The sequence below is a fragment of the Bos indicus genome, chromosome 19, assembly GCF_029378745.1.
Source record: "Bos indicus isolate NIAB-ARS_2022 breed Sahiwal x Tharparkar chromosome 19, NIAB-ARS_B.indTharparkar_mat_pri_1.0, whole genome shotgun sequence".
Classification (NCBI taxonomy): domain Eukaryota; kingdom Metazoa; phylum Chordata; class Mammalia; order Artiodactyla; family Bovidae; genus Bos; species Bos indicus.
This window is the reverse complement of record NC_091778.1, coordinates 55,073,378-55,101,199: the sequence shown is the minus strand read 5'-3', so window position 1 is coordinate 55,101,199 and position 27,822 is coordinate 55,073,378. Positions and strand designations below refer to the sequence as shown.

The 27,822-nt window shown below is 56.5% G+C and overlaps 1 protein-coding gene across 28 annotated transcripts in view; it reads left to right on the top strand.

Annotated features, from left to right (window-relative positions):
- The first annotated feature begins 1,743 nt into the window (after positions 1–1,743).
- The window catches only part of PGS1 (phosphatidylglycerophosphate synthase 1), a 65,536-nt gene continuing 39,457 nt past the window's right edge, over positions 1,744–27,822 (top strand). For 19 of the 28 annotated variants that reach the window (XR_002182997.2, XR_011562153.1, XR_011562144.1 and 16 more), the window contains exons 1-7: positions 1,745–1,905; positions 10,761–10,950; positions 13,617–13,694; positions 15,288–15,387; positions 16,421–16,610; positions 17,244–17,422; positions 20,277–20,798. Coding sequence is in view for 8 of the 28 variants with exons in the window: in XM_019981379.2 (XP_019836938.2) it covers positions 1,763–1,905; positions 10,761–10,950; positions 13,617–13,694; positions 15,288–15,387; positions 16,421–16,610; positions 17,244–17,422; positions 20,277–20,798 (1,402 nt within the window). In the remaining 20 variants the exon portion in view is untranslated. Of the gene's footprint in view, positions 1,906–10,760; positions 10,951–13,616; positions 13,695–15,287; positions 15,388–16,420; positions 16,611–17,243; positions 17,423–20,276; positions 20,799–21,263; positions 21,320–27,822 lie in introns of all 28 variants that reach the window. The other 9 variants (XR_011562150.1, XR_011562149.1, XR_002182992.2 and 6 more) reach the window with 2 other exon arrangements.

Below are 27,822 nucleotides of genomic sequence, written 5' to 3'. Positions count from 1 at the left end.
AACCGTGAACTTCCTGATGTTCAAGCTGGTTTTAGAAAAGGCAGAGCAACCAGAGATCAAATTGCCAACATCTGCTGGATCATGGAAAAAGCAAGAGAGTTCCAGAAAAACATCTATTTCTGCTTATTGACTATGCCAAAGCCTTTGACTGTGTGGATCACAATAAACTGTGGAAAATTCTGAAAGAGATGGGAATAGCAGACCACCTGATCTGCCTCTTGACAAATTTGTATGCAGGTCAGGAAGCAACAGTTAGAACTGGACATGGAACAACAGACTGGTTCCAAATAGGAAAAGGAGTACGTCAAGGCTGTATATTGTCACCCTGCTTATTTAACTTCTATGCAGAGTACATCATGAGAAATGCTGGGCTGGAAGAAGCACAAGCTGGAATCAGGATTGCCGGAAGAAATATCAATAACCTCAGATATGCAGATGACACCACCCTTATGGCAGAAAGTGAAGAGGAACTAAAGAGCCTCTTTATGAAAGTGAAAGAAGAGAGTGAAAAAGTTGTCTTAAAACTCAACATTCAGAAAACTAAGATCATGGCATCACTTCATGGCAAATAGATGGGGAAACAGTGGAAACAGTGGCAGACTTTATTTTTGGGGGCTCCAAAATCACTGCAATGGTGACTGCAGTCATGAGATTAAAAGATGCTTGTTCCTTGGAAGAAAAATTATGACCAACCTAGACAGCATATTAAAAAGCAGAGACATTACTTTGCCAACAAAGGTCCATCTAGTCAAGGCTATGTTTTCCCAGTAGTCATATATGGACTATAAAGAAAGCTGAGCACCGAAGAATTGATGCTTTTGAACTGTGGTGTTGGAGAAGACTCTCAAGAGTCCCTTGGACTGCAAGGAGATCAAACCAGTCCATTCTAAAGGAGATCAGTCCTGGGTATTCATTGGAAGGACTGATGCTGAAGCTGAAACTCCAATACTTTGGCCACCTGATGTGAAGAGCTGACTCACTTGAAAAGACCCTGATGCTGGGAAAGATTGAAGGTGGGAGGAGAAGGGGACGACAGAGGATGAGATGGTTGGATGGCATCACCAACTGGACGGACATGCATTTGAGTAAACTCCGGGAGTTGGTGATGGATAGGGAGAACTGGCCTGCTGCAGTCCATGGGGTGGCAAAGAGTCGGACACGACTGTGACTGAAATGACTGATGAGAAGTGTTCTTGGCTATAGGGATGAGCTCCTTCAGCTTCTTTGGCCATGGGGCCGTAGTTTCCAGAGGGAGGTTATGACGTGTGTATGCATTTGGGCTCATAGAGGTGTCTTTCCTGCACCTAGACTGGGTGAGCCGCTCTGTGTCCTCGAGCTGCAGGCCTGGAGCTGACCAGGTGAAACATCGTCCTGCCTGGGTCTGGTGGGGATTTTTCCGTTCTCAGTGTGCTGGGGTAAGTCAACGGGTCACCCCCTTCTGGACATCTTACCCAATACTTGGAGGCGGGGCTCGGCCTCTCAAGTCCAGCCTGAACTCGGTCACGGGACCTGGACAGGTGATGTCCCCCCACTACTCTCCACCCCCTGTCCGGTATCGAGGCCAAGTCAGCGGATGCTGAGGCCCGCCCTCTGCTCTCCCACGGCCTGGCTCCAGCTCGGAGCACACCTGTGCCCACCTGGCAGGAAACCGAAGCCGAGGGGCGGGCCCGCCGGCGCTCCGGGCTCGCGCGCGCGGCCGCTGTCCGGGCGCGCGGTTGTCAATAAAGTTCTCGCGCGCCGGAAGCGGAAGCGGCGAGTCTCCATGGCGGCGGCGGCGGCTGCGGCGGCTGGGCCGGTGTTCTGGAGGCGGCTGCTGGGCCTTCTGCCTGGCCGCCCCGGGCTGGCTGCGCTCCTGGGGCGCCTGTCCGACCGCCTCGGCAGGAACCCGGACCGCCGGCGCAGGAGGTGAGAGGGCTGCGGGGCTGCAGGCGCGCCCGCTCCCCCCCGACCCGGACCCCAAGCCCCCTGGCGTGGTGGCGAGACCTCCGTGTCCCCCGCGCGGGCCCGCCCGGCCCCACTTTGCCGCCAGCCTTCCGGGGGAACGGGGGCCCCGCGAGCGAGATCGGCTGGGCCTGCCCGGAGCTGCGATGGGCGAGCCCGACCCCGGTCTGCGTACGCTGGAGCGAAGAGGCTCCTGTGTGTGCACTCTTGGCGGGGGGTGGTTTGGGGTGGGGTGCTGGGTTCGTGCTTTTCTTTGGGCCCCAGGGTGTGAGTGTTGGAGAGTGTCCGCGAGAGACACTGCTTGAGTCCGGAGGGGTCTTTTCCTTAAATAATCCTAGCTGCGGGGGTGACTTGGCGAGAGTGAATCAGCCCTGCTGGGATTCTGTGCATGCAGCGTTTCTCACATCCTGCCAGAGGGCTGTGAAGCAATCCTGAGTCAGGAACACTCCGGCAAGGGAAGAGGAACCACTCGAAACCCTTTTTACACTTTGCAAAGGGCCTGTGTTCTGGAAAAGTACTGAAGTGACTTATGAAAGTGGTGAAGGAGGCTTTGAAGCAATTCTCCCAGGCAGTGATTTTTAAAAGTAAACATTTACCAAGAACATGTTGACCTAAGAGGCCTGCTGCTGTTGCTAATATTAAAAAAAAAAAAAAAAAAGAATCTGTGCACAGTTTTTTTGTTAAAGAGACTCGAGCTTTACACTTATTTTTTAAGAAAACAAACAAACAAACGTAGAACTGCATCCTTTCCTAGAGGTTGCACCTATCTTAGATTTTTATCTGCTACTTGGGTGAAATTTGACCTTCTGGCATTTGGTAGATCTGTGGTCCAGTCCAGTGCTGATTCTAGGTATGGAAAGGAGCTTGCTTCATATTGGGTGACGTTGGAAGATTTTCAGCAAAAAGTTAAAAGTTTGATTTAGAGGAAGTTTTTGTGATAGAATCAGCACAGGTTGAAACTCCTGGAAGCTTACCGATCTGAACAGCTTTAAATTTTACATCAGTGAACCTAATGGGAGTGGTGTATAGAAGAGGTGGCCTCCCTTTTCTGTAATTGGTACTTAACAAAGACCTGTTCACGCCAGTGGATAGTCAAGTCAAATGACTTCTATGTCCTGACCTCAACCCACTAAGAAATTTGGTTTAAAGTTTGAAAAAAGGCTCTGAAGGATGAGATGTTTAGGCCATTTTGTCATTTCCCTTGTATATATTTAAACTGTACAAGAAAACACTTCATGATTAATCATTGTTTAACATTGGAATTGATTACTAAAAGATGTTGGGGCAATAGCCACAAATTCTTCTAAGATAGACATTTCTCTTGAGTGGTTGTGTGTGGGGGTGGGGTGGGGGGAAGGGGTTAGTGTGGCAGTGGCAATGGTCTAAATTGACTTTTTAAGGTCTTTTGTAAATAGCTTCAGTGGCTGCCAGTGTTGTGGCTCCATATTTCTTATTGATTAAGTTGAGAGACTTGTTTCCGTGGGTCGGCAGTTAAACCAGGAACCCAGTTAAATCACAGAAACACAGTTGCCCGAAATTTTGGTCTTAAGATACCTGTGCTAGGGTGGGGGATACACACTTTGAGCGATACTACTACAGTACTGTGGGTTTCTGACCCTTTCTTTGTCTTACTCAGTTTGCAGATTTTTTTCTGCTCTCTGTGGCTTGGGTGTTTGGCATTACTCATGTCTCTATGGCCACTCACCTCTAGTGGCTGCTGACTTTCGTTTCTTCTCCATTGTTCAGTTGCACCTCCCAATTCCTCATTCCCCGAATGATGTGCTTTCTTGTAACTCTGATCATTGATTCATTGATAATAATTCTGTGTAGTCATGAACTTAACATTATTTTAGATTTTAGCTTGCCAGTCTGACTCAACTGTTGGAGTGCCTGGTGATTCCTTGTGGCTAGAAAGGGGAGTGGTGAGAGGGAACAGTTCTTTACTGCAGTTGTTTCCTTTTAGTTAAAGAGACAGCCGTAGTGACAGAGAACTCTACTTAAAACTACTTCTAATTAGTGATCGGGAAATACTGTTGTTTTTCTCTTGAGCAGGCATCTGACTCATCGTGGACAGCTGGATTCACTCACTTATTCAGCCTGCATGTATAGAGCACTGCTGTGCCTGTGTTAGGTTCCAAGGAAACAGAAATACAGAGCACCACCTTCAAGGTGCTCAGACCCATAAACAGACAGTAGTGATAGTAAAGTAAGGTAGGAAGGGTCATGGCAGCACCGAAGCACAGCTGGAAGTCACGGAGGCTTCCGGGTGGTGCTGGTCTTGGAGCTGTGTCTTCGAGGCGTGTGGAAGGGGGCCAGGTGGGGAAGTGGGAGCCGGTGTTCACCGGAGGATAGTGAGTGATGTTCTCATAGGCGGGTGGGGACAGCAGTGGACGGCAGCTCTGAGGTCCCACAGGTCCTCAGGCTGTTGCCAGGAGCCAGCTGGGTACGGAAGAGGGACGGGAGGGAGAGAGGGGAGCTGGGCCGAGCCCTGGGGACGCTCGCTCTGAGAGACCCCGTGCAGTTTCTCTGGCTAACTGGTCTCGGCCCAAGGGGGTGGGGCTTGCTTTCGGGAAGAGGTGAGGGGGTTGGATTGGAGTCAGCCGTGGGGGGGTTGCTGAGGAGGCAGCTCATGTTTCTGACTGGGGCAACCACAGGGATGGTGGCACGCTTCACCGAGACAGGGAGTGGGAAAGAGGGCCGGGTCAGGGGGTGATGATAAGGTGAGGTCAGGGCAGTCAGTTAGCATCCAGGTGGGTCCAAGTGGAGGCACTCCCTGTTCAGGTGACTGGCAGGTTGGTTGCCCCGGAGAGGGAGACAAACTTGGGGAAGTTTCTTGGCGTCCTCGGACTAGTCAGAACCGGCTTGTTATTTGGAGCAGATGAGACCTAGCCGGAGCTGTGTCAGGAGGGCCTTAGCTCCTAAGCGAGCTTGCCTGCCATACAAGGAGATATTTTCTCTGTGGTCTCCTTTTTCTTTTTTAAAAGCTATTTTCAGTTTGAGCTATATGTAGAAAAGTCTTTATTTTTGAAACCCAAGGTCTGTTTATTCTAGGTGTGTGTACGCGTGCATGTATGTGGGGGGTGGAGGTGTTGTGGGGGTGGGGTGTCCTGACTTTGCTGAGTTGTCAGAGGGCAGTGTCACCAGCAAACTGTTCCTTTTATTGATTTTTTTTTTTTTTTTTTACCTTGTAATGCCAGCTCAACCTACTCTTGTTCAACTTCTTAGTGGTTTCCACTCTGAGGGACCACCAGATTTCCAGAAATTACTTTTTCTCTGAATTTTCCCAGTTCCCCCTTACTCATTAGAGTTCAGTAGAGCCATCTCTTGGTTATTATAGAAGTAGAATGGGTGGGGGGAGGGAGGACATTTAGAATCAAAGCATGATTTCCCCAAATAATTCAAATTAGATCTTGTAGAGAACTAAATTAAGATTTGCAGCTGACTAACCTTTAAATGGTAGCTTTATTAAGATCCTATTAACCAGAGTACCTTCTGATCACATTGCTGCTGGTGATGAATTAGGCTGGTCAGCCAGCTGTGTACTTGTGGATGGATAGAAACGAGCCCGGGATTGAAGCATTCTGATAGATAATCCCGTGGTAAACAAGTGATCTGAGTAATGTAAACGAGTTGTTTTCAAAGCTGCCGGGAAGTCAAGCCGATTGAGGGAAGTCAGGCTGGTTGAAGCTGTGTGGATTAGTAGCACGTGTGAGTGGTTCTCGGCAGAGCCTGCCGGGAGCCCGTGGCTCCCAAGGAGCGTCAGGGTCAGAAGTCTGCACTAGGTCTGTGGCCCCTCGATGTAATCGACTTTTCTTCTGGAAAGCCAAGAATAGGGTCACCGGGGCCGTGTGTAACCTCACGCTGGCAGCCCCGGCCCGGTGCCGGACTTCTTGGAGGAGTGCAGCGGCCGTTGGGCTTCTGAAGTGACCTACGGGAATTCACACTCATTTCCCTTGTGTGGGGTTAGGGCTTGCGTTAGTCAGGAAGGGCCGCCTGCTGCCAGGGCTGCAGGAAGTCTGGTCCCTTGGTGTAGTTTCTCGTGTAGTTTCTCGAGCCTTTCTCAGGAAGTGTTATGACTGTTGCTCTTTTCTCATCACTTCACCTCTTTACGTTTAAGTGTGTGTGACGGGGGTGGGGTGGGGGTTTCTTAAAAAGCAGTTTCTGAAAATAATGGCATTCCAGAGTTCTGTTTCTTTTAAAAGCTTCTTTCTTTTTCTTGTCGTTTTGTACCGATTTGGGTGGGACCCAAGCCACAGCATGTGTACCACGAATCTTATCGTACAGTTCCCGGAGAGTTTGTGGACATTCAGACCCCGACCCTGAGTGTGGGACACTTAGGTGCCCTTGCGTGCTACAGGGGACAGAGCCCCTCTGCTGTCCATGGTGGATTTGTGGTTGGTGTAGGAGACAGTCCTCCGGTACCCCCTTTTTTCTTCAGAGCCCCATAGCCCTTGTTTTGCAGAGCCCCTAGGAGGCTGGCCTGCTTCCTCATGTCCACAGGTAGTGGGTGGCACCGCTGCGGCCCCCAGGGAGCCCCAGTGTCCTCTGCGGGTGCCCTGATGGAGGTGAGGTGCAGACCCAGGCGGGATTCTCGGGCGTCAGCTTTCCTTGGCCCCTCCGCGGTCCCTGTGAGGACGTGTGAGGGCTTGGTCGGACCTCCAGGCGCACTGCCTTGCGTCCTGGTCAAGGCGGGAGGCAGTACGTGTGAGTTCTCCCCTGGTCAAGGGGGGAGGCAGCACATGTGAGCTCTCCCCCCGGAGCGCGTGCAGTTTCAGAATGTTTGGTGGAATGGAAAACTCCGGTCCTCCCACACAAAGGAGAAATGCCTTCTCCCGTTTCTCCGGGCTTCCTTTGCACAAAGGGGTGTTGATGGCGTCTCAACCGCTCTTCTGCCCCCTCTCTCTCGGTTCTGCTGGCTCCTCTGAGCCCTGATCCTGCTGCCGTCCGTCCTGCTGCCGTCCGGTACCTCTCATGAATCAGCGTGGTGCACCGTCCTGTCTAGGACAGCCAGGCAGGGTTCTGCCCTCCTTGCTCTAATGGCAGGCCCGTCCGCGGACAAGAGCGTCACGGCGGGTCAGGTGTGGATTCCTCTTGGAGAGGCTGGGAAGAAGCCTCCCTCTCTTCCCCGCTGCCCTGCTTCGTACTTATGTGCCTGCCTAGTCGCCCCTGCATCCTCCTACCCCAGGCCCCTCTCTGGGTGGAGGGAGTGGCCCTAGGTCAGGGGTCCTCAGCTTAGCCCCAGAGCACTCCCCAGCTCAGGGAATTAGTCTGCAGGTTCCACAGGAAGTCCTCCGTCACGAGGCTGACCGTCTCCCTGAGCCAGGTGTCCTGTGGGTTTTGGCTAGAACTGCCCTGTGGAGAGATTGCTCTCCCATCTCACCTTCAGAATTGTGAGCTGAGGATTGTTTTGCATTGTTTGTAGCTGAGGGCTGTAGCGAAGCTGTTAAGCTTGCCTGAGTTTGAGTTCCAGGGTGCGCCCTTGCTCTGGCCCGAGCCCTGTCCTCTAAACCCCCCTGCAACTCGGAGTCAGGGCAGGAGAGGGAGGCACAGCCTTATCTGGCCCCCCAGCCCCTGCCACTTCCTCCTCCCTGTAACTGGAAATGGGAGCTCGATGGTATCTAGAAAGAGATGATTCAGGGGAGCTCAGGGCTCGGTGTGGAAATTGTGTGTGTGAAGGTCTAGTTCTCTAAATGGTTAGTGTGACAGCTCTGCTTTCTTTGTAGAGTAACCACAGCTCCCTGCCTCCTCTTGTCTCGTGGGGATTAGGGTTTTGACCTGGGACAGCTGCCTGGGGTGGGGGGAATTGCTTGTACAGGTGGTGGGGGCCCCTGGAGGCTGGGATTAGCGTGCAGCAGGGGCTGTGGCTGGCACGGGGGGAGACCTTTTCTGAGAAAATTCCCAGGAGTCCCTTGTGGAAAGCGAGAACTCACCCCCAGGGGGATCTGGCTGAGATGATCGGAGAACGTGGGCCCCTGCGCAGTCCCCGCCCCGAGGGCTGGCTGCTTCTGCCGTGGCAGGGCGGCAGTTAGATTTTGAGGGTCTGGGGCCTGGGTGTGGCTCCCCCTGCCTGTGCTGACCTTGTGGGGCCTTTATTAAACTCTGTGCTCCTTTTCCAAGCACCTTCCTCTTTGGAATGTAAAGCTACCTCTCAAGGGTTGGGTCTCCACCACCAATTAGTCCCTGAAACATAATTGGCTTTCAGTTCCTTCTCCTCTCTAACAAAAATAAACCTGTCAGTATACAGGTTAAACAGGAAACAGGGTGAAAAAGCCCTCAGCAGAGCTTGGCACCTGGCCCCGTGGGAGCTGCCCGGGAGAGCGGCCCGGCGGGCCCGAGACCTGCCCGTGGTGGCCCCCGGCAGGCTGGTCTGCTGAGCCCCTCTTGCGGGTGGCAGGGCCTCAGCCCCCTGTGCTCACCGTCGGTCTTCTCTGGACTGCCTGTTGAGCCCCTCCTGGGTTTTTCTGGCGCCTGTGGGTTTTGGCAGTCCTGCCTCTTTCCCTCGCACACACCTGTCCTGGCTTGGGAACCCCCCGCCCCCCGCTGCACTTCCTGTCTGAATCCCACCAGGCGATCAAAGCCCCTTTCGAGGGAGGGTTGTTGCGAGGCTTCCCCAGCAGCTCAGGCATCGGCAGCTCGCCTGTGATCACTTGAAGCACGTGCGCTGTTTGTGTATTTTGACTTTTCCTGAATCAGTCTTAGCGGTTTCCTTTGTGTTCTTAGATGATTTCAGGTGTGTAAGCTGCTGAGGCCACCAGGCTTGTGGGCGGCAGGCCCTGGGCCGGCCGTGCCTCCCCCGAACAACATCAGTGCTCACGTGACCACTTGGACTAAGGCCCAAGTTGGCACTTGCCTTCTCCTGGGTTGCTCTGTGGCAAAGAGGTGTTTCCTCATCTTGCTTTTTGGGAGTGGCGCTGTGTGTTGGCTCATCTGAAGAGCGTGGGGGACTGATTGCATGGCCTGGGGCACAGGTATCGCCCTGGATCTGTTTTATCTGGTCTGAGTGATATAAGTGCTCTGAGGCTGGGAGATGAGTTGATCTAATGGTACTGAGGGGTTTTCCACCTCAAGCAGACTATTTAATTCCTGAGTATTAGACTTCTGGGGCTTCCCAGGTGGTGCTAGTGGTAAAGAACTCACCTGCCAATGCAGGAGACATAAGAGATGTGGGTTTGATCCTTGGGTGGGGAAGATCCCCTGGAAGAAGCCATGGCAACCCACTCCAGTATCCTTGGCTGGAGAATCCCAGGGACAGAGGAGCCTGGTGGGCTGCAGTCCGGAGGGTCTCAAAGAGGCGGACACGACTGAAGCCACTTCGCGCACGTTAGACTCTTCAGACCCCCTCTGGGGCTTCACGTTGAGTGTCGAGCATGTTCCCGTTCTCGTGGTTTTCCGCTGGACTGAGGGCTCTCCCTCCCCGCTCTGGAAGGGGGCCTGGAGCGCAGCAGCAGGACAGCCTCCGCTTTGGGAAATCGAGGCTGCAGCCCTGCGTTTGCACATCTAGGGCTTTCATTTGCTGCTCTTTACAGGGAAGCTGGAGGAGAAGTGTAGCAAGCGATGCCTGGGAGTGTGGTCCCCACCTCCTCAGAGGCAGTGGGAAGGGACCTCTGCTCGGAGGCCGGTGGTGAACCCTGGCTTCCCAGGGTCCAGAGCCCGTGCCTTCCACCCGTTGACTAAAGTTTTCTTGGCAGTGAGTCACCGTGACAGCCCGGTGGGCTTTCTGGGAAGCCCAGCTGCCGGCCATCTGGCGTGTATGTGGAGGGACATTCACAAACCCTGGGAAGATTCAGTGTTTTATCAGGAGACAGTGAGTGAAATCATCTTCCTGGAATCTGGGCCCTGCAGGCCACAGGGTGTTCAGCGTCCTCTCCCTGGAGTCTCTCGTGAGGCCGTGGTGAAGGTCACAGGCTGAAGAGTATTTTCCTGCTGCTCTTTGCTGGAAGCCAGACAGGGATGAGGCTCCGCGGACAGGGGCCCTTCACTGCGGGCTTGGCCTCAGTGGCGTGGAGCCCTCCAGAGATGGGTGTGACCCCCGGGAGGCTGGGTCCAGTGGTGGAAGGGCAGTTGTTGTCACCACCGGCCCCTCACGAGATGGTCACTCCCCCAGCCTCTTCCAGCTTTTCTTTCTGTGTGTGCTGTGCTCAGTCGCTTCAGTCGTGTCTGACTCTTTGTGACCCCATGGACTGTAGCCCACCATGCTCCTCTGTCCAAGGGATTTCCCAGGCAAGAATACTGGAATGGGTTGCCAGTTCCTTCTCCAGGGGATCTTTCTGACCCAGGGATCAAACCCATGTCTCTTAAACGTTCCCTGCATTGGCAGGCACGTTCTTTACCACTAGTGCCACCTGGGAAGCTTAGTATTAGAGAAAACTTAATTTTTTTTTTCTGGTTCCTTCCCTGAATAAAAGGCTGTTTATCTCATCAGAGAACCAGGGGTCTGGGTTGTAGTCACCAGACTGAGACCAGACCTGCCCTTGCTCTGGGTGGCCTGTGGCAGCTTTCTGCAGGTGAGTTTGTTGGGAGTATTAAACCAGGTGATGGCCTTCTGAGTTTACTTGTGGCTGCTCTAAATTTTTGTTTGCAATCAGCGTAAAGTTTGGGGTTTATCTATAGGCTTTGGCGCTTCTTAAGTTGCTTGACTCATAGGGGCTGAAGAAAAACTCTTGCAGGATTTGACTAGAGCTCGCTTAAAATGGTCTAGAAGATCTGAAGTTCTCAAAAAGAAAAAATGATTATTTTTTTTCCTTATTTGCCCGCAGGAGCTGAGAGAGACTTGTGAGGAAGTCTTTGAGGTGTGTGACGGACTGTGTGTCTCTCCCCAGGTCACCGTGGCTGCTGTTGGCCCCTCTCCTGTCCCCTGCGGTCCCTGTGGTCACCTCGCCTCCATGCTGCCTGTGTGCGGAGGGCGTGCATCGCTTCCAGTGGATCAGAAACCTGGTTCCAGAGTTTGGCGTCTCCAGCTCTCATGTCAGGGTGCTTTCTTCCCCAGCAGAGTTTTTTGAGCTCATGAAGGTAAGTCGTGTTTAAGGGATAGAGGTTCAAGTGTGGGGTTAGAGGTTCGGTGAGGGGGGTGCATAAGGTTGGGTGAGCCCTGAGCTGAAACACCCTTCATAGAAGCTTTCGATGGCTGCTCAGCTCTGCCTGTCAGGGGTCAGGCTCACACCTGGCTGAGCCACGCCATAACCAGAGGCTCCCTGCATGGCGGAGGTCTCAGGTGGAACAGCTCAGAGCGTGGGGGCCCCTTGAGGGTCGGGTCCCAAGTGTTGGTTCTCGTGGACAGGTTGATTCCCTCTGTTCCGTGTTGGCAACAGAGGCTAGCTGGGAGGTTAGCCGGGAGGTTAGTGAGAGCTTGGGGGCCACACGGGCACATTCCTGCTGAGGCTGTTCGTGCTGCGTGTCAGCGCAGGGGTGTGGGGAACGAACGTCATTCTGGTCAGGGCAGGGCAGACCCCCTGGGGGTCCGTGGCAGCGTCTCCAGAACCCAGTCGCTCCAATGGTGGACAAGAGATGGAGACCCACATGACCTGCGGGGTTGGATTTGACACATAGGCAGTGGCTCTCTCGTTCAGCGGAGAGCGTTTACAGAGAACTGAGAAGTCTGAGCATCTGGTTTTAGGTCTCAGGGTTCTGGTGATTCTACCTAAAGTTTGTACCTTCCATCTCCTGGTAGATATGCTAATCTTTGCATTTAGGGGCTTCAGGTTTTCGTACATTACATAGGCGTTCATGTCATGTCTAGTTGTTTGTGGTTAAGCTGCTAATTGGAATGAAGTAATTCAGCGCTCATTAACTTTTATTCACGTGGATTCTGAGTCTGTTGACGATGATGTTAGAGTTAAGGTATGGTGCGGTCAGGAGGAGTGCTGGGAGATAACAAGAGATACAGGTAGACTTTCCTTTTTCTGCACAGCAAACCAGCTCATTTGAATGCTTGCATATTTTTTTCTCCTGTGCCCTGTTGTTTTGTAGATCTCAATTTCCTGCCAGTTTATTCCATTATGGAGTGTGTGCGGTCACACACACTCCCCCGCCCCTTTGCTCTGCTCGACTCTCCCGTGTGTCCTTGTTTGTGTAGAACTGATGCTGAAACTGTTCACTCTCTGCTCCTACTTGGTCCTCTGCTTGGCTTGAAGAAACAGATTTTTCAAAGGAGGCTGGTCTTGGTGTCCCAGTCAACTCCTGGGAAACAACAGGCTGTCCGTGGGGGTCTCCTGGCCTGGAGACGGGTCATGCCCTCATCTGCCCAGGGTGAATGGGGCTGCCGAGTCCCGGCCAGGCCGGAGGGCTCAGGCCGGGAGGAAGCCGAGGCCACCATTTCCTGCCTCCTGCACTGAGTCGTGGCAGGTTCCCTGGCCCATTGCATGCGGAGCAGTTGTGTTTCTTCCTGGGACAGAGTGGCCCGTGTTCCCGGAGACCGCGGCGTGGCGCCTGCCTGGGCCCAGGCCTTCGTCTCGGCCGAGCTTGTGCCGCAGGGCCCAGCGTCACAGCAGACGGTCGCGTTGTCTGTTGTCGTTTGCCGCCCGAACTAAATCACCTTTCTCCTTACTTGTTCTCCTCTTGCCTGTTTTCATACTCACTTTCCCCACAAGCAGCCATCTAGTAAATAACAAAATGAAGGAACCAGCAAACATAGGAAGTTCTTTGTTTGTTCCTCGCATATAAGCCTTTCCTGGTGTTGTGCCGGTGTATTATCTCGTCGAGACACCCCTCTTCCTCTGTTGACATGCAGGCCGTGGGGGCCACGTGGCAAAGCAAGCTGGAGTGTGCGTCCTGCCTCTCTGGGTGCCCTCGCCAGCTTGCCCTTCTTCCTGCCTTTGACCTCCTCTAGGGCCTGGCCGCTCAGCTCCTGAGAGGGGTCTGGTGTCCTCCTGCGGCTGGAACGGGTCTCAGGAGAGGATGTTTGAACTGTTTGAACTGAGGCGTCGTCTTTGGATGTTGAGTGTTCTGTTGGTGTGTCTAGCTAGCTACCTGTCTGTCTGCATTTCAGAAGTGTTACGTGCTCACTATAAAACCTTAGTGCAGATGGGGGTGTAGTGCAGGTTTGCACCCGTACTCCCTCCTCTGCCTCTGCCTCTGGGACACACACACACACGTATAGTGTGCGTGGGGCGCTGACAGGCAGCCACTGTGTGCTCTGCTCAGCGATGTGCTTCTGCCTCTGCGGTGCGCTGTGGACCTTCCCTCAGGCCGTGTGCACGGGCCTCCCTCCTTCTCGAGGCTGCGCTGCGTCCTGTAGCATGGCTTTACTATCTTTACGTCTATCTTTACATCTTGTAGCTCATGCTTTACTATCAGGCTGCGCACTTTAAATTAGAGTTGTGGGTCCTTATTTGTGAGATTACCACACACATTTGGGTCTTGCTTTAAATATTAATTGGTGAAGATACAGGGTGGTTCAGTTTGGAGTGTTCTTTCTTTCCAGCATCAAAGGACTATACCTTAGTGAATATGAAAACGATGACTGTGAGGGACTTCCCTGGTGGTCCTGAGACCTCTGCACACCTATGTAGGGGGCCCAGGTTCGATCCCTGGTCAGGGACCTAGATCCTGCATGGAACAGTTAAAAGATCCCACATGCCGCTGCTGGAGATCTGGCACAGCCAAATAAATAAAAGTAAATGTTTCTTTTTAAAAAATCATAACAAATGACTGAATTTTGAATTGTTTCTTCTCTTCAGGGGCAGATAAAAGTAGCCAAGAGGCGGGTCGTGATGGCATCCCTCTACCTGGGGATAGGTCCTCTGGAACAGGAACTGGTAAGGTTTGGGGGAGTCCTAGAGGCAGCAGTGGGTCACCCTGAAACCTCAGGCCATGTGGCACCGTGGAGTTGGGGTAGAGCCACCCTCCTTGGCCTCATTTTGGCTATTTTTGGCCTGCAAAAATAGCGTTGCAGGCCAGCTATTTTTCTTGTGGCCCCAGATGCTGGGGTTGTCGGGAGATGTGATCCTGGGCCTTCTGGCCTCGCTGGCCCGTGTCCTCCTCGGCCTGTACGGGGGCCCCAGGCTGTCGCTCTGCCAGGCCAGGGCTCTGGGAACTGCGACCCGCAGGCCAGATCTGGCCACCACCTGTTTGTGGCCTGTGGGCTAAAGCTGGTTTTCACATTTTCAGTGTAGGGCAAAAAGTCAAAAGAGGAGTAGTAATTGTGCCGCATAAAAGCACGTGAAATTCAAATTTCTGTGTCCATACATAAAGCTTTATTGGAGCCTAGCCACTCTCACCCACAGAGCCAGACGCGAGCGCGCTCGCACGCGGACCGCTCTCCATCGCCACTCTCGTTCTTGTTTTGTCTGTGGCTGGGTTCTTGCTGTGGTGGCAGAACTGAGTAACTGTGACAGAGACCATCTGGCCTGCAAAGCTCCAAATATTTACTCTCTGGTCCTTCACAGAGAGGCTTTCTGAGCCTGTGTTAGACAGAGGAGCCAGCATGCAGGTCGGGCTCGCCGCTGCTTTCGTCCAGGGTTGGCGGTGGGTGCCGGGTCCCTGCCTAGACTTGCTGTCGTGCCTCGCTTGTCCCCTCCAGTGAGACAGGCAGGGTTGGGAAGGGGCACACGTTACCTGTCGTGCAGGGCTAGGGGTGTTCCTGCAGGATGAGCCAGAGTGAGTGTGAACGAGGTCATTGTGTTGTCTGAGTTCTCAGGTGGTTTCGACTCTGAGGGAGAAGATGGGCCCCTTGCCCATAGCAAGTGTTGTTTCTTGGTTTGTCCTTGTTCAGAAACCCCTAGGACGGGGTTGTGGTTACAGGGCGAAGGGAAGGGTCGGGGGCAGGAGAGCCCCATCCCCTCCCTCCTGTCTGAGGAAGGGGCCGCCCCGCTTTCAGGACGTACTGTCAGCTGCCAGCTTGAGAAGCCTGTTTGTCCTCCCGGGAGAAGAATGCCACGTCCAGCCCATGGAGAGTGGCCAGTGGGCAGGTTGTGTCTTGGATTCATTCGTTCAGCAAATATTTACTGAGTGTTCTCCACGTGTGGGGCGCTGTTTGTTGTGTGCCTGTGAGGATCACCTGTTGCAACGTGTGTGGGAGCTCGTGTCTTAGCAGGTGTTCTCAAGAGCAGTGACATCCACACCCTTGGGCACCGTGCCCCTGACCCGCAGAGCCCTCTTCTTGCCTGGCCCGGGCTGTAGACACCGTGTCTTCCAATTAACTGTGCCCGGGGCGGCGGCCTTGGGAAGAGGTTTCACAGCATTGGCTTCTGGGCAAGTGTGGATGGTGTGTGCATGAGTGTGTGTGCAGGTGTGTGCATGAGTGTTTGCAGAGGACTGTGGGGGCGTTAGCTGACAGGTTGGTTCATTTCTTTAACACGTACCTGTTTTTTCAGCTCTCACTTCTGTTCTTGCGGCTCTTTTCTTGGCAGGTGGATTGCCTAGAAAGCACTCTAGAAAAATCACTCCAGGCGAAGTTTCCTTCCGGCCTCAGGGTGTCCATCCTCTTGGACTTCACGAGGGGCTCGAGAGGTAGGTCTGATGCGCTCCCTGGCCCCCAGGTTCTTCCTTGTCCAGAGCCTCTGTTTTAGGAGTGAAGCTTCACTCCAGGCTCAGCCAGGAGCAAGGTTATTTGAAGTCAGTCTAGGACGGGCCAGGACGGCCTGTCAGGATTCCTTTTGTGGCTTAGTGACCTGAAGTCTAAGTGAAAATGACTTTGAGAAAAAGGGAATGTTTTTCCCCCTGAGAAATATGGACACTTTTATTTTAAAAAAATACATGAAAAGAGATTTGTTTTGACTCCCACGCATCTGACCTGGTTTGCGTGGGCCTTGATTTGGGGCCTGGACCTTGGGCTGGCTTCACCTCCCTGGCTCCTCTGGGCGCCCCCTGGTTTGCGTGGGCCTTGATTTGGGGCTTGGACCTTGAGCTGGCTTCACCTCCCTGGCTCCTCTGGGCGCCCTCTGGTTTGTGTGGGCCTTGATTTGGGGCTTGGACCTTGGGCTGGTTTCACCTCCCTGGCTCCTCTGGGCGCCCCCTGGTTTGCGTGGGCCTTGATTTGGGGCTTGGACCTTGGGCTGGCTTCACCTCCCCGGCTCCTCTGGGCGCCCTCTGGCAGCCCCCGAGTCCGCGTCTTGTCCATCGGAAGAGCACCTGCTTCCCTCCGGGTCGGACTGAGGCTCCTGCATTGCCTGCCTCGGGCTCTGTCGGGGCTTCCGAGCCTGCTGACTGGCCCGGTCTGGCCTGGGTGCCTCCCCTTTACGGCTGGGGTGAGGCCAGGGTGGACAGAGCCATCTTCGCCCCGAGCAGAGTGTGAGAGTTGGGGGTGGGTGGACAGGTGCTGGGTGGCTGGAAGAGCAGATGTCTGCTACCCAGACCGCTCGGTCCTGCCCCGGGAGGTTGTGGGTGTCCAGGTGGAAGCTGTCCTGGGGCCCCTCTGGCTGGAAATGGCCCATGCCTGGCGGCCTGCCCTCGGGCCCTCGGGGGGCAGTCCTGCCCTGCAGGCTGCGTGTTTCTCCTGGCGCAACTCTCCCGTCCCTTCTCTCCTGCTCACCCACGTCTTCAGGAAGGAAGAACTCGCGCACCATGCTGCTCCCGCTCCTGCAGAGGTTTCCGGAACAGGTCCGCGTCTCGCTGTTCCACACGCCCAACCTCCGCGGGCTCCTGCGGCTCCTCATCCCCGAGCGCTTCAACGAGACCATTGGCCTGCAGCACATCAAGGTGTACCTCTTCGACAACAACGTCATCCTCAGCGGGTGAGGGCTTCCTCCCCCAGGCGGGAGCCAGCGGAGCGCAGGGGAGAGTCCATCCCCTGAGGCCCTGCCAGCGCGTGTTCAGTCTGCTTGCCTGGCTCTCGGCGTCTTCCTGGGGCCCTGACTGCCATGGAAGCCACGAAGCACAGCTGCACACTGGCCGTGGCTCCCTGAGGCCTCACTGCGTGCTCGTTCCTGTGCGAGCCCTTCGCGTGCCGTCTCACCTGGTGCTCACTGTCACCTGACAAGGTCTTTCCCGCACTCTGTGTTGATAACAGGAGAAACCCCAGTGGATGAGTAACTTGGGCAGGGCCGGGTGGGAAGCCATGCCCTTTGGGGAACCCTGGAGATGAGCCTTGAGTGGTCCTTGGCTCTGTAAATGTCCATGTCTCCTCTTGATGGTCAGTTCAGTGATGGGCAGGGCTTGCAGTCACTCCGCGGTGTCTCCTCCGTGTCACTCTGGCCCGCCTCTCGTGAGGGGGCCGGGCTCACTAGCTGTTTGTTGATTGGCTGCTGCTGTATCCTGATCTGGGTTGGTCACTCCCCTGCTCCTGCCACTGACCCTGAGACGGGCTCCCCAGGACCTGCTGTCACGCCCTCTCGCCTGGTCCTCACCTGCCGCTTTCCTCCTTGTAGTGCAAACCTGAGTGACTCCTACTTCACCAACCGGCAGGACCGCTACGTGTTCTTGCAGGACTGTCCCGAGATCGCCGACTTCTTCACGGAGCTGGTGGACGCAGTAGGGGACGTGTCCCTGCAGCTGCAGGGGGACGACACTGTGCAGATGGTCGAGGGGATGGTGCACCCTTACAAAGGTAGGGCAGGCCCTGCAGCCTCCCAGCCGGGGCGGTGAGGGCGAGGAGGGCGCCCTCTAGAGGGGACGGTGCGTCCTTACAAGGTAGGGCCGGGCTCTGCAGCCTCCCAGGTGGGGCGGTGAGGGCGCCCTCTAGAGGGGACGGTGGGTCCTTACAAGGTAGGGCCGGGCTCTGCAGCCTCCCAGCTGGGGGCGATGAGGGCAAGGAGGTGGTGAGGGCGAGGAGGGCGCCCTCTAGAGGGGACGGTGCGTCCTTACAAAGGTAGGGCCTGGCCCTGCAGCCTCCCAGCTGGGGCGCCCTCTAGAGGGGACGGTGCGTCCTTACAAAGGTAGGGCCTGGCCCTGCAGTCTCCCAGCTGGGGCGGTGAGGGCGAGGAGGGCGCCCTCTAGAGGGGGCGGTGTGTCCTTACAAGGTAGGGCCGGGCTCTGCAGCCTCCCAGCTGGGGGCGGTGAGGGCGAGGAGGGCGGTGAGGGCGAGGAGGGCGCCCTCTAGAGGGGACGGTGCGTCCTTACAAAGGTAGGGCCTGGCCCTGCAGCCTCCCAGCCGGGGCGGTGAGGGCGCCCTCTAGAGGGGATGGTTCATCCTTATAAAGGTAGGGCCCGGGCTTGCAGCCTCCCAGCTGGGGGCGGTGAGGGCAAGGAGGGCCTGTAGAGGGGATGCTGCATCCTTGCAAAGGTAGGGCCTGGCCCTGCAGCCTCCCGGGCCGGGGGTGAGGAGGGCACGCTTCTGGTGGCCTTGCCACGGGTTTAGGAGACTTGGGTGGCAGAGCTTTGTTTTGCTTCTGTCTTTGGAGCCAGACAGATGATGTGACTCACTGGCCATCCGTCATGCTCTGCGGGTGAGGGAGTCGCCAGAGAAGGTGGGACTGTGGGCATTGGGTCTGGGTACCCATGGGATGAGCCAGGAACCTGCCCTGCACTTACAGGAAGCAGCCTGCTAAATGGCCACCCCCTCAGGGCCACTGCTCCCAACTCCAGAGCTCAGAAGCTCTGTGGCTCTCGGCTCCAGTGAGGTCTGCGGCCTCCTGCCTGGAACGTGAAATGGGAGAGCCCTCGGCTCTGCTCGCTGGAAACAGGCAAACCCCGGTGGCTGGTGTTCCCGGGGTATTTGCATTCTTGCAATTCCTGTGGCTGTGGCTTCCTGGTGGCCTTTAAGGAGGTCTGCTGCTGAATTTGCAGCCCTGTCAGCAGCGTGGGGAATGGGTTAAACCCAGCCCTTGTGAGGGGAAGAGCTAGAGAGGAAGCCCCTGAGAGGGGATGGCAGTGTGTTAGAGGTGTGTGTGTATGTCAGTGTTTTAAAGTAGTGCGCATGTGTTTATGTGCATGCGCAGTCGTGTCCGACTCTTTGCGACCCCATGGACTGTAGCCCGCCAGGCTCCTCTGTCCGTGGAATTCTCCAGGCAAGAATACTGGAGCAGTTTGACATTTCCTACTCCAGGGGATTTTCCCGACTGAGATCGAACCCACTTCTCTTGTGTCTCCTGCATTGGTAGGCAGCTTCTTTACTACAGAGCCACCTGGGAAGCCCATGTAGAGTAGTATAATAGTTAGTATTATGTTTTAAATTTCACCAGTAAAAATTTATGGAAGTCTGTTTTCTCTCTGACCATACGAGTACCTACATGTTGTCTTCAGTTTTACCCTTTGGCTCATAAAGCCTAACAGATTCACTGTCTGGCCTGTACAGGAAATGTTGGCTGACCCCTGTTCTAACTTAACAGGCCTGGCACGCATAGGCAGAGAAAAGGGCCCCCGTTCAGAGAAGAGTGAGAGTTAGCACGCTCGAGGGGCATAGGGGGCTGGGCAAAGCCTTGCTGGGGACCAGGGCAGCCTGAGAGCCCCCCCCCAACCCCAACCCGCTACGATGCGAGAGTGAATGGCCCTCGTGCTGGCCGCCATCAGTAAGGGGGTATCCCCGCAGGGAGCTTTCCTTCTCCATGTGGCCACCCAGGCCTGATGGCGCTTGGGCCTGTGGGCCTGTCCCCAGCTCGGAGCTCGTGAGCGGTTACCTGCGTGGCCATGCTGCCCACCGCGCTGTTGTTCTTGATCAGCCCTGCCCAAGGCTTGCCTTTGTGTCTCTTCAGAGAATTAACTTTTGAGTGTTGAAGTTCCGTACTTTTATGTCTTATGTTGTTGTTTTCATTCTGTTAATTTCTGCTTTTATAATTTCCTTCCTTGTACTGTATTTTTGTCTTTTCCTGTTGTTTTTTCCTCCATGACTTCTTGAGTTGGATGCTTAGCTCGTTAACTCTCTTATCATCTAGAGATAGCATTGAGACTCGCTTCTTTTCCTTTCATTGTGTCTGTGCAGCCGCTCGTCTCTAGTGGCCGTGTGCAAACAAGACCCAGAGCCCGTCTGTCCGCCTCTGACCCTGCCTGGCTCTCTCCTGCTGTCTGATCATACTTACACGTGTCTCTGTGGGACACATGCTCTTTCTGACATGTACCATGCACCCCAAACATGGGTGTGCAGCTTATGTGTGTGTTCCTAGTGGGTTGGCGCCCAGAAGCCCCCTGGGGCCCCCAGCCAGGCCTGATCCCCTCCCCAGGGTGCCCACTGTCCTGACTCCCGTCACCCTCAGCTAGTCTTGCCTGTTTTTGAACTCCCGTTAGGTGGCATTGGTAAAGGCCTTTCCATGGCCCCCCGCGTGCAGGCTTCTTGTGGCAGGACGCTTTCTTGGGCCTTTCTGTCCCAGGAGGAGCCTCATGTGGGCAGTGCCTTGTGTGACTGGTGAAGGACGAGCTGCAGTGCCTGCTCACGCCTGTCACGTGCCGGCGCCGTGCCCACCGTGCTGGGTGGGGGTCCGGAGCCTCCGTTTGCTGCCCCTGATCCCCTCTGCCGTGTCTCCCTCTAGGTGACCGGGCTGCGTATTGCAGGGCAGCCAATAAGAGGGTCATGGACGTGATCAACTCCGCCAGGATGCGCCAGCAGATGCTGCACGCCCAGACCTTCCACAGCGACCCCCTCCTGACCCAGGAGGACGCCGCAGCTGCTGGAGACCGGAGGCCGGCCCCCGACACCTGGATCTACCCCCTGATCCAGATGAAGCCCTTTGAGATTCAGATCGATGAGATTGTCACCGAGACCCTGCTGACAGAGGCCGAGCGAGGGGCTAAGGTCTATCTCACCACTGGCTACTTCAACCTGACCCAGGCCTACATGGACCTGGTCTTGGGCACGCGGGCCGAGTACCAGATCCTGCTGGCCTCGCCGGAGGTGAACGGCTTCTTCGGGGCCAAGGGGGTGGCGGGCGCCATCCCGGCCGCCTACGTGCACATCGAGCGGCAGTTCTACAGTGAGGTGTGCAGCCTGGGGCAGCAGGAGCGGGTGCAGCTGCAGGAATACTGGCGCAGGGACTGGACGTTCCACGCCAAAGGTATGCGGCGGCCGGCCGGCTGGAGGTGGCCCGTGCGGGGCAGCTGGGGGGCGGGGCGCACCCCACACTCCAGCCTGCCCGCGGGGCCCGCGGGGCCGGGCGTCTGGTAGAGCCCCGCCCCGCCTGTCTTCATGACGGCCCTGCGGGCGCGTCGTCATCCTCACGTCTGTCCGTTTCAGCTCTGCAAAATCTCTCCGTTGTGTCTACCCAGAACGTGGACGCTCAGATCATTGGGGTGGCTGTTTTAGAAAGCGTACCCACACTCCCTCCCCTCACGTAGAGGGCAAGGCACGCGCGCTTCCCTCGAGCATCCGAGCTCTCCCGCATTGGCCCTCCCCTTCTCGGGGACAGAGAAGACTCACCAGGGGTCACTGGGCATCAGGCAGCCTCGTTTTTCAGTCTTTTCCTCACTGTTGCTGGTCATTTCCTCTATGAGTCAAACCTTTGCTCTTTTTTTTTTTGCAGTGGAGGAAACTGAGGCCCTCTGCTTGCACTGCTCACGTGTGCAGGACTGCCCCAGGGTGGGTTGGAGTGTGAGCTGTGCGTTGTAATGATCCTTCTCGGGCAGTTGTGTGCGTCTGTGGAGCAGCCCCCATGTGACACAACCCCAGGGCATTGGGGTTGTGAATCACGGGGCTCAGAGCCCTGCGCTCAGCAGAGGGACTGCTGGCGGCTGCACCATGTGAGTGCACCCCGCTCTGGGTGTGACCGCGCCTTTCTGAGCTCGGGGACACCCATAGCCCACTTGGTTAGTCCTGCGTCTAAAAGAAACGCCTGGCTTTCCTGACTTCTCGCTGGTGGCTCAGAGACCTGTTTTGCTTCTACACTGGTCCTGGGGGCTTCCAGGGTGGCTGATCACCATGGGAGTGGGTGGTCGTATGTCATGGCCGTTCATCTGTGTTGTTTAGACTTTGAACCTCAGCTTGGGCTTTTGTTTCCTTAAACCATTAGTTTCCATTGGGGGTGCATTGATGCCCAGGCCACCCCCAGCCTCCTGGGTCCAGCCCTCTGCGGGTTGACCCCAACATGGTAACTTTGAAAAGCCCCCCAGGAGATTCTGAAGCCTTGAGAACCACTGCTCCCACTCAGAGCTTCTGGTCCGTTGGGTGGTTCCCACTTCCTCCTGCGAGGCCCACGTGCCTGCATGGGCAGGGGGCATTGTCTGCCAGGGGAAGCGCGCTCTGCTGCTGTTCCGTGTGGCCGATCCTGGATGTGTCATGAGCAGGTGTCTCCAAGCAGGCAGGCTGGCCTATGGGGGTGTGGCAGGTATGTTGGGATTGGCTCTGTTACTTCTGAGAGTAGCAGCAGTGCCTGGGGTGGGGTCCTGGATATAGAGAGCTGGGGTGGGAGGAGCTCTGAGCTTGAGGGGGCGCATGTGCCTGGTGAGCTGCACGGAAGTGCCTTGAGCTCACTGGTGCCCGCCTGCCCTGTGGCTGGGTGGTAGTGGGGGTGTCCCTGGTCCCGGTGGGGCCCCCAGCGCAGCCTGGCCCGGCAGTTCTGAGCGCGCTGTGGATTACTTCCGTGAAGCTGTGCTGAGAAACATGCGGTGACTTCTGAGTTACCGTTGAAACAGAAACACCCAACCTGCTTTTCCAGTGTGTCTCGCCTTTTCCCGGACTGGCCTGCTTCTGCCGCTCCCTCCTGCCCGCCCTGCTGCGGGTGGGGCCCTGCAATCTGGGAGCTGGCTTTGTGGGGAAGGCCAGGAATCCCAGGGTGTGTGCAATTGTGGGGGGTTGGGGAGGAAGGGAGGGAGTGTGGCCGGGGTAGGCAGCGTGGGACTCTGCGCAGAAGGCACCTTGTCCTCAGGGCAGGAGCCGAGCTCAGGTCACTCAGTGCTGCGGGGAGAGACCAGGTCCTTCCCGGCCTAGGCACTGTGGTCAGTAGCGGGAGTCTTAAGTCCACCCCGCTTTTGGCTCATCTTTGGACGGTCATTTCCGTAAGGCAAGCTAGGACAACGAGCAGGCAGGGTAGATGCTGTGTGGCTTTGGACTGGGGAGTGGTGGGCTGGCTGCGGCTGCCTGCCCTCTGCAGGGCCCGTGCTGGGTGCGAGCGGTGTGTCTGGGTTTGGGCCCTAGAAAATCCTTGCTGAGGGCTGAGTAGCTGATGCTATGATTCCCTTCCCCAGGCTGCTGTGGGACAGGCCTGGGCTCATCTTGGGTTCTCCTGCTCCCAGAAGCCCTTGGGTAAAGAGAAGGAGCTGGGAAGTCCCGTTCCTGCTTCTAGCTCCTTGCCTTCCAGCTGTTGTCTGTCAGCATCGCACGCCCCTGGGAGTCAGGCAGCCCGGGGCTCTGGGCCTGACTGTTGAACCTGCAGGCAGCCTCTGCTAGTGATGAAGGAAAGCCCTGCCCTGTCGGGGCCTCTGGAGGTGGACAGGCTAGATGGGGAGAAACAGCCTTCTTGTGGCAAGCGGCCGTGCCAGTCTGCAGGTGCCCACGGACAGCAGTGCAGCCTGGTGGCGGCAGAGCACACGGGCAGGGTGTGTTCCTTGGGGTTTTCTGCTCACAAGTGTTGGGGGAACGTTGGGCAGGGCTGAGCGCCCGGCCGGAGCAGTGCTGCCCAGAGGCCTGAGCAGAGGCCGCTGCACTGGCTGGTTGCTGGTTTCTTAGCGGGCTTAACTATATGGCACCTTTTAACAAATTGAGTTGCTTCACAGAACTGGAGGGACCTTCCACTTTTTAAAGCCATGTGCTAGAGACCTCTGTGGCATTGTGGGTTTATGTGGTTAGTTTTTATTTGGAGTCTTGCACAGGACGTCTGTTTGGTATGTCAGGGAGAGCCTGGGTAAACAAGGTGTGGTGTGGAGGTTCCCAGGCTGGGGGTCTCTCCTGAAGCGTGGTTCTCAGCCCACATTTACCTTTGGCAGAAGTGGAGGGCCTGGTTCTGCTTCCGTGTCCACTGGGGCGATGGCTCGGATCTCACTCAGGAGGGAACGTGACATGCGTGCACTTGAGGGTCTGTGAAATGACTGGGTGGTCTGTGGGGGAGGATTGGGGTCCCCGAGGCCGTGGCCACGACGCTGTGTGTGGGGGTGGAGGACGCCTTGGTGGGAGGAGGCGTCCTTATCCTCTGTAGCTCTGTTTCTGCTCTCTCTGGGGGCCAGTGAAGGCGACACTGAGGCTGGAAGTCTCACTAGCATTTTCTTGGCCCCAGGAGTTTTGGGGGTACGGGCAGGGTAGAGGTCCCCCTTCAACATCCATCAGCTGGCAGCTCTTCTTTTTTAGAAATGTTTATTTATTTGGCTGTCCTGGGTCTCGGTGTTTTATGTGGGCTCTTTAGTTGCGGCAGGCACGATCTAGTTCCCTGATCAGGGATTGAACCCAGGCGCCCTGCATTGGTGGCGCGGAGTCTTAGTCCCGGACCACCAGGGAGGTTGCTGTCAGCGGTTGTAAGTGCTGTGCCTGTTTTGTGCCAACGAGCTCATCATCTCTTTAGGTCTTGGAGAGGCAGCAACTTCAGGGGAGTCCGAGTGACTGTGAAGAGTGTTCTCAGGCGTAGCTCTCACACCTTAGCTTTCTGCCCCGTGGAGACGAGAGGGCCTGAGAGGTGCTGTGTGCGCCGTTGTGGGATTTTGTGCTGGGAGCCAGGGCCACGTCCGTGCTGGGGGGTGTGGGCTCTGCCTGCTGTCGAGGTGTGATTTCATCTGGAGGCAGTATGAACAGCAGCAGCGTGTGTGGCGAGGGCGGGGCAGGGCCCCTGGGTTGAGAGATTTCTGGCTCCTGCTGACAGAGGCGCCTGTTAATGGTTGTGAGAACTGTCACTATTTTTACTGCCTTCCCGATAGGCCGCTTGGCACGGCGCCCGGGGTGACCCTGCAGCAAGAATGGGGCAGCTCCGCCCTGTGTGCCGGGCACACGTGGGGTGGCACTCACATCGGGTGGCCCGGGGGGTGCCGCTCGCCTGAGACCAAGCCGGCCCCAGCCTCCGGCCTCCTGGGGTGTGTCGGTGGTGCTCGTCCATCTGAGGGTAGCTCGGTGACGTTTGTGTCCCCTCTGGTTTTTACAGGATCTGAGAACCTTCTGAAATTCACTGCAGAACATTGTGGGGGGAGAGGTGGCAGGTGCTGGATTTTGGGGTTTTCTGGGGAGCTCCTCAAAGAAGGTCTCTAACCTGAAATGTTTGTGTGCTCCTGCTCTAGAACCTCAAAGCCTTTTGCCTTTTTACACTTAATCAACTGTTGGAAGAGGCCTTATTATTCTCATTCTACTTACTTTGTTCACACAGGTGTTTACGCGGGGCCTGCTCGTGCCAGGCGGCATTCAGGGCACAGCGGGCAGGACGCCTCTGTCCTCAGAGGGTGTCCAGTTCATGGGGAAGCAGGTAGTAAGCATCCAAATTCAGCGTCACATCACGGGAAGGACTGAGGAAGATGAGGGCAGGAGGGGACTCCAGACTCACATGGGTCTGTTGTTAGATGGGGGCTGGGGAGAGCCTTTCTGAGGAGGTGACACTGAGCGGAGACCCCGGGCAGGAGAGGTCTGGGCGGAGGGAGCAGAAACGTGGAGCCCCAAGACCATGGCGGGGGTGTTGGAATGGAGGCTGGGCACCGAGGTGGGAAGGGGCTCGGAGCCCAGGGTGAGCAAGGGCTGCGGGAGCCTGGGGCCACCTGGATTCCCCTGGAGGAGGATGCTGGGCCTGCGAAGGGACCGCCAGCACGCGCAGTCCCCCTCCTTCAAGCGGCGGCCAGGGTGGGGGCAGCAGGTGTAGGCGCAGGGCTGGGGGGCAGCGGAAGGCGTCAGCCTGGCGGCGTCACCTGGTACCCGCGGTACGCTCCCTCCCCAGTGAGACCTGCTGTCCTGGGCGGCGGTGCTGAACTTCAGCAACCCCCACTGCCCCTCCCCAGCACTCTCTCGCCTCCCACGTCATTCCTGTCACAGAATCTCTCCCTGTTCGGAGGTTCCGGGAACGAAGGATGGAGGGGTTGGGCCCGAAGGTCAGCCCTGGGATGAGGACCGAGGCCTTGATAACAAGTTTATGGCTGGGCTGGGAGCGCTGGGTTTCCTGACAGCGAGTCCTGCCTGGCAGGCTCACCCTCTGTGTCCTCACCCCAACATCCTGAGTGGCAGCGCAGGTCTGGCTGGAGCTTCAGACGGTCAGGAGCTCAAGAGGGCCTCTCGATTTCTCCTCCCCGCGTGCACGTTTCCCAGCTGTCCTCAGGGCACAGACCCATAGCTTAGGAGCCCCCAACTTGGTGAGCTTCAGTCTAGAAGGACTCTTGTTGATAGCGGCGCCCCTGTCCTGGGCTGCCGGGGCTCCGGGTGGCGTCCCCTGACTGCCCTGCTGCACCAGCCCCGCTCCGTCACCACACACCAAGTGGCGGCTCACCACTCATGGTCTCTGTTTTCTTTTTGATGGAGAAAGATTGTGCAGATGAGACTGCAGGGGAAGCTGGTGGGGTGATAGAAGGCCTTCCCAGAGCGCTGAGTAGGTTAAAGGTGCGCTGTCTCTAATCCAAGCACTCACCTGGAGGAGGCAGAGGCGGCAGTGGGGAGAGGAAGGATGAGAAACAGGTGTGTCATGCATGACCAGCCAGAGGGACAGCACCTGGAGACTGACTCTCCAGGGGAGTGCTGAAAAAACAATCTGCATCTTAAGCGGGGCTGAAAAGCTCCTTCAGGGGTCCATGATGAAAACTCGTTGAGAAGCAGTGGTCCTGCGGGCGAGCTGTGGGCCAGGCCGAGTTGGGCCGTCCGCCTCTGGTGGCCGCCCCGTAGACTGCCGTGCGAGGAAGGCGTCCCTGCTCAGACAGATGTTACAGCTGAGCGCACACCAGACCAGGCCCCTCCCACCTTCCCCGCAGACCTGGGTGCAGGGGCTTCGGAGGGCACAGGGCTCTGGTGGCAAGCAGCCCTCCTCAGCCTTGCTGCATGACCCATGTTGGCGGGGCCTCCCTGTCCTGGCTCACTGTCCCCTCTCCAAGCAGCTGGACAGGTAGCACCCAGCAGACCTGGCATCTTTACGGGGCTGATCTTGGCATCAGAAGGGTTGGAACAGGGACTTCCCTGGCAGTCTAGCGGTTAAGACGCTGGCTCCCACTGCAGGTGGCGTGAGTTCAGTCCCTGGTTGGGGAACCACAGTCTCGTAAGTTGTGTGGAGCAGCCAAACATGAGAGAAAAAGAGAATAGTGGAAATAGTAACTGCTGGTGGAGATCTCACCTGTCCCGCCCCGCTCCAGCCATAAGGAGAGCTGGGGCGTTCAGGCTGAGCCTCGGGCAGGTGGAGAGCTTTGCCTGCAGAGGACGGGGCCTCTGGAGCAGGGCGCTGGGGCCGGCCTGCCCACCCCTGGGGTCTGGACGTGCGGTCAGGTGAGCCGTGTGCCTGCCCACATGCAGCGGCCCAGCGGGGTGGGGTGTAATCGGTTGAGTGAGACCAGCGGGCAAGCTAGTGGCTTTGATGTGGCCCCTGCATGTGTGTGTGTGTGTGTGTGTTGGGGGGTGGCAGGCGTATTACAGGAACAGGCAGCTGAGCGTCGTCATCTCTTACCCAAGATGTTCTTGGAAATGCTCTTGTTCTGAGTGAGAATTAGGAAATGGTCTTCTATTTTAGGAGCTTGGTGTGTATCACACGTTGATTCACTCACAGTGCTCGTGTGTGCCTGTGGGCCCTTCGGAAGGGTCCTGTTGGCAGAGGAGAGACTCACGGTGGCGGGAGGGTATGAGGAGGCCGGCCCTGCACCGGGCAGCCTGCACAGGAGCCCAGGACTCAGGCGGCCCCCCTGGGTGTTCCCGGCTTCGTTGTTGGTGCAGCGTGGAGGAAAAGCTAGAGGGCAGGCCTGGTGCCCCGAAGGAGGACGGGAGTCTGGGGCCGCAGGTGTCCTGGAGACGTTAGGTTTGGGGAACAGAAGTCATTCTGATGGGGCCTGGGACTGGGGGAAGGGATGGAATGGGGTGCAGAGCAGGGGATCTGCGTGTTGTCCGTCTCAGGTGATGTTTAGGGTTCTGAGAGAAGCCACGGCTGTCATTACAGAGCTGTGGCTGAGGTGTTATCAGAAGACAGCGTGTTCCCGGGGGGGCGGAGGAAGGAGCTG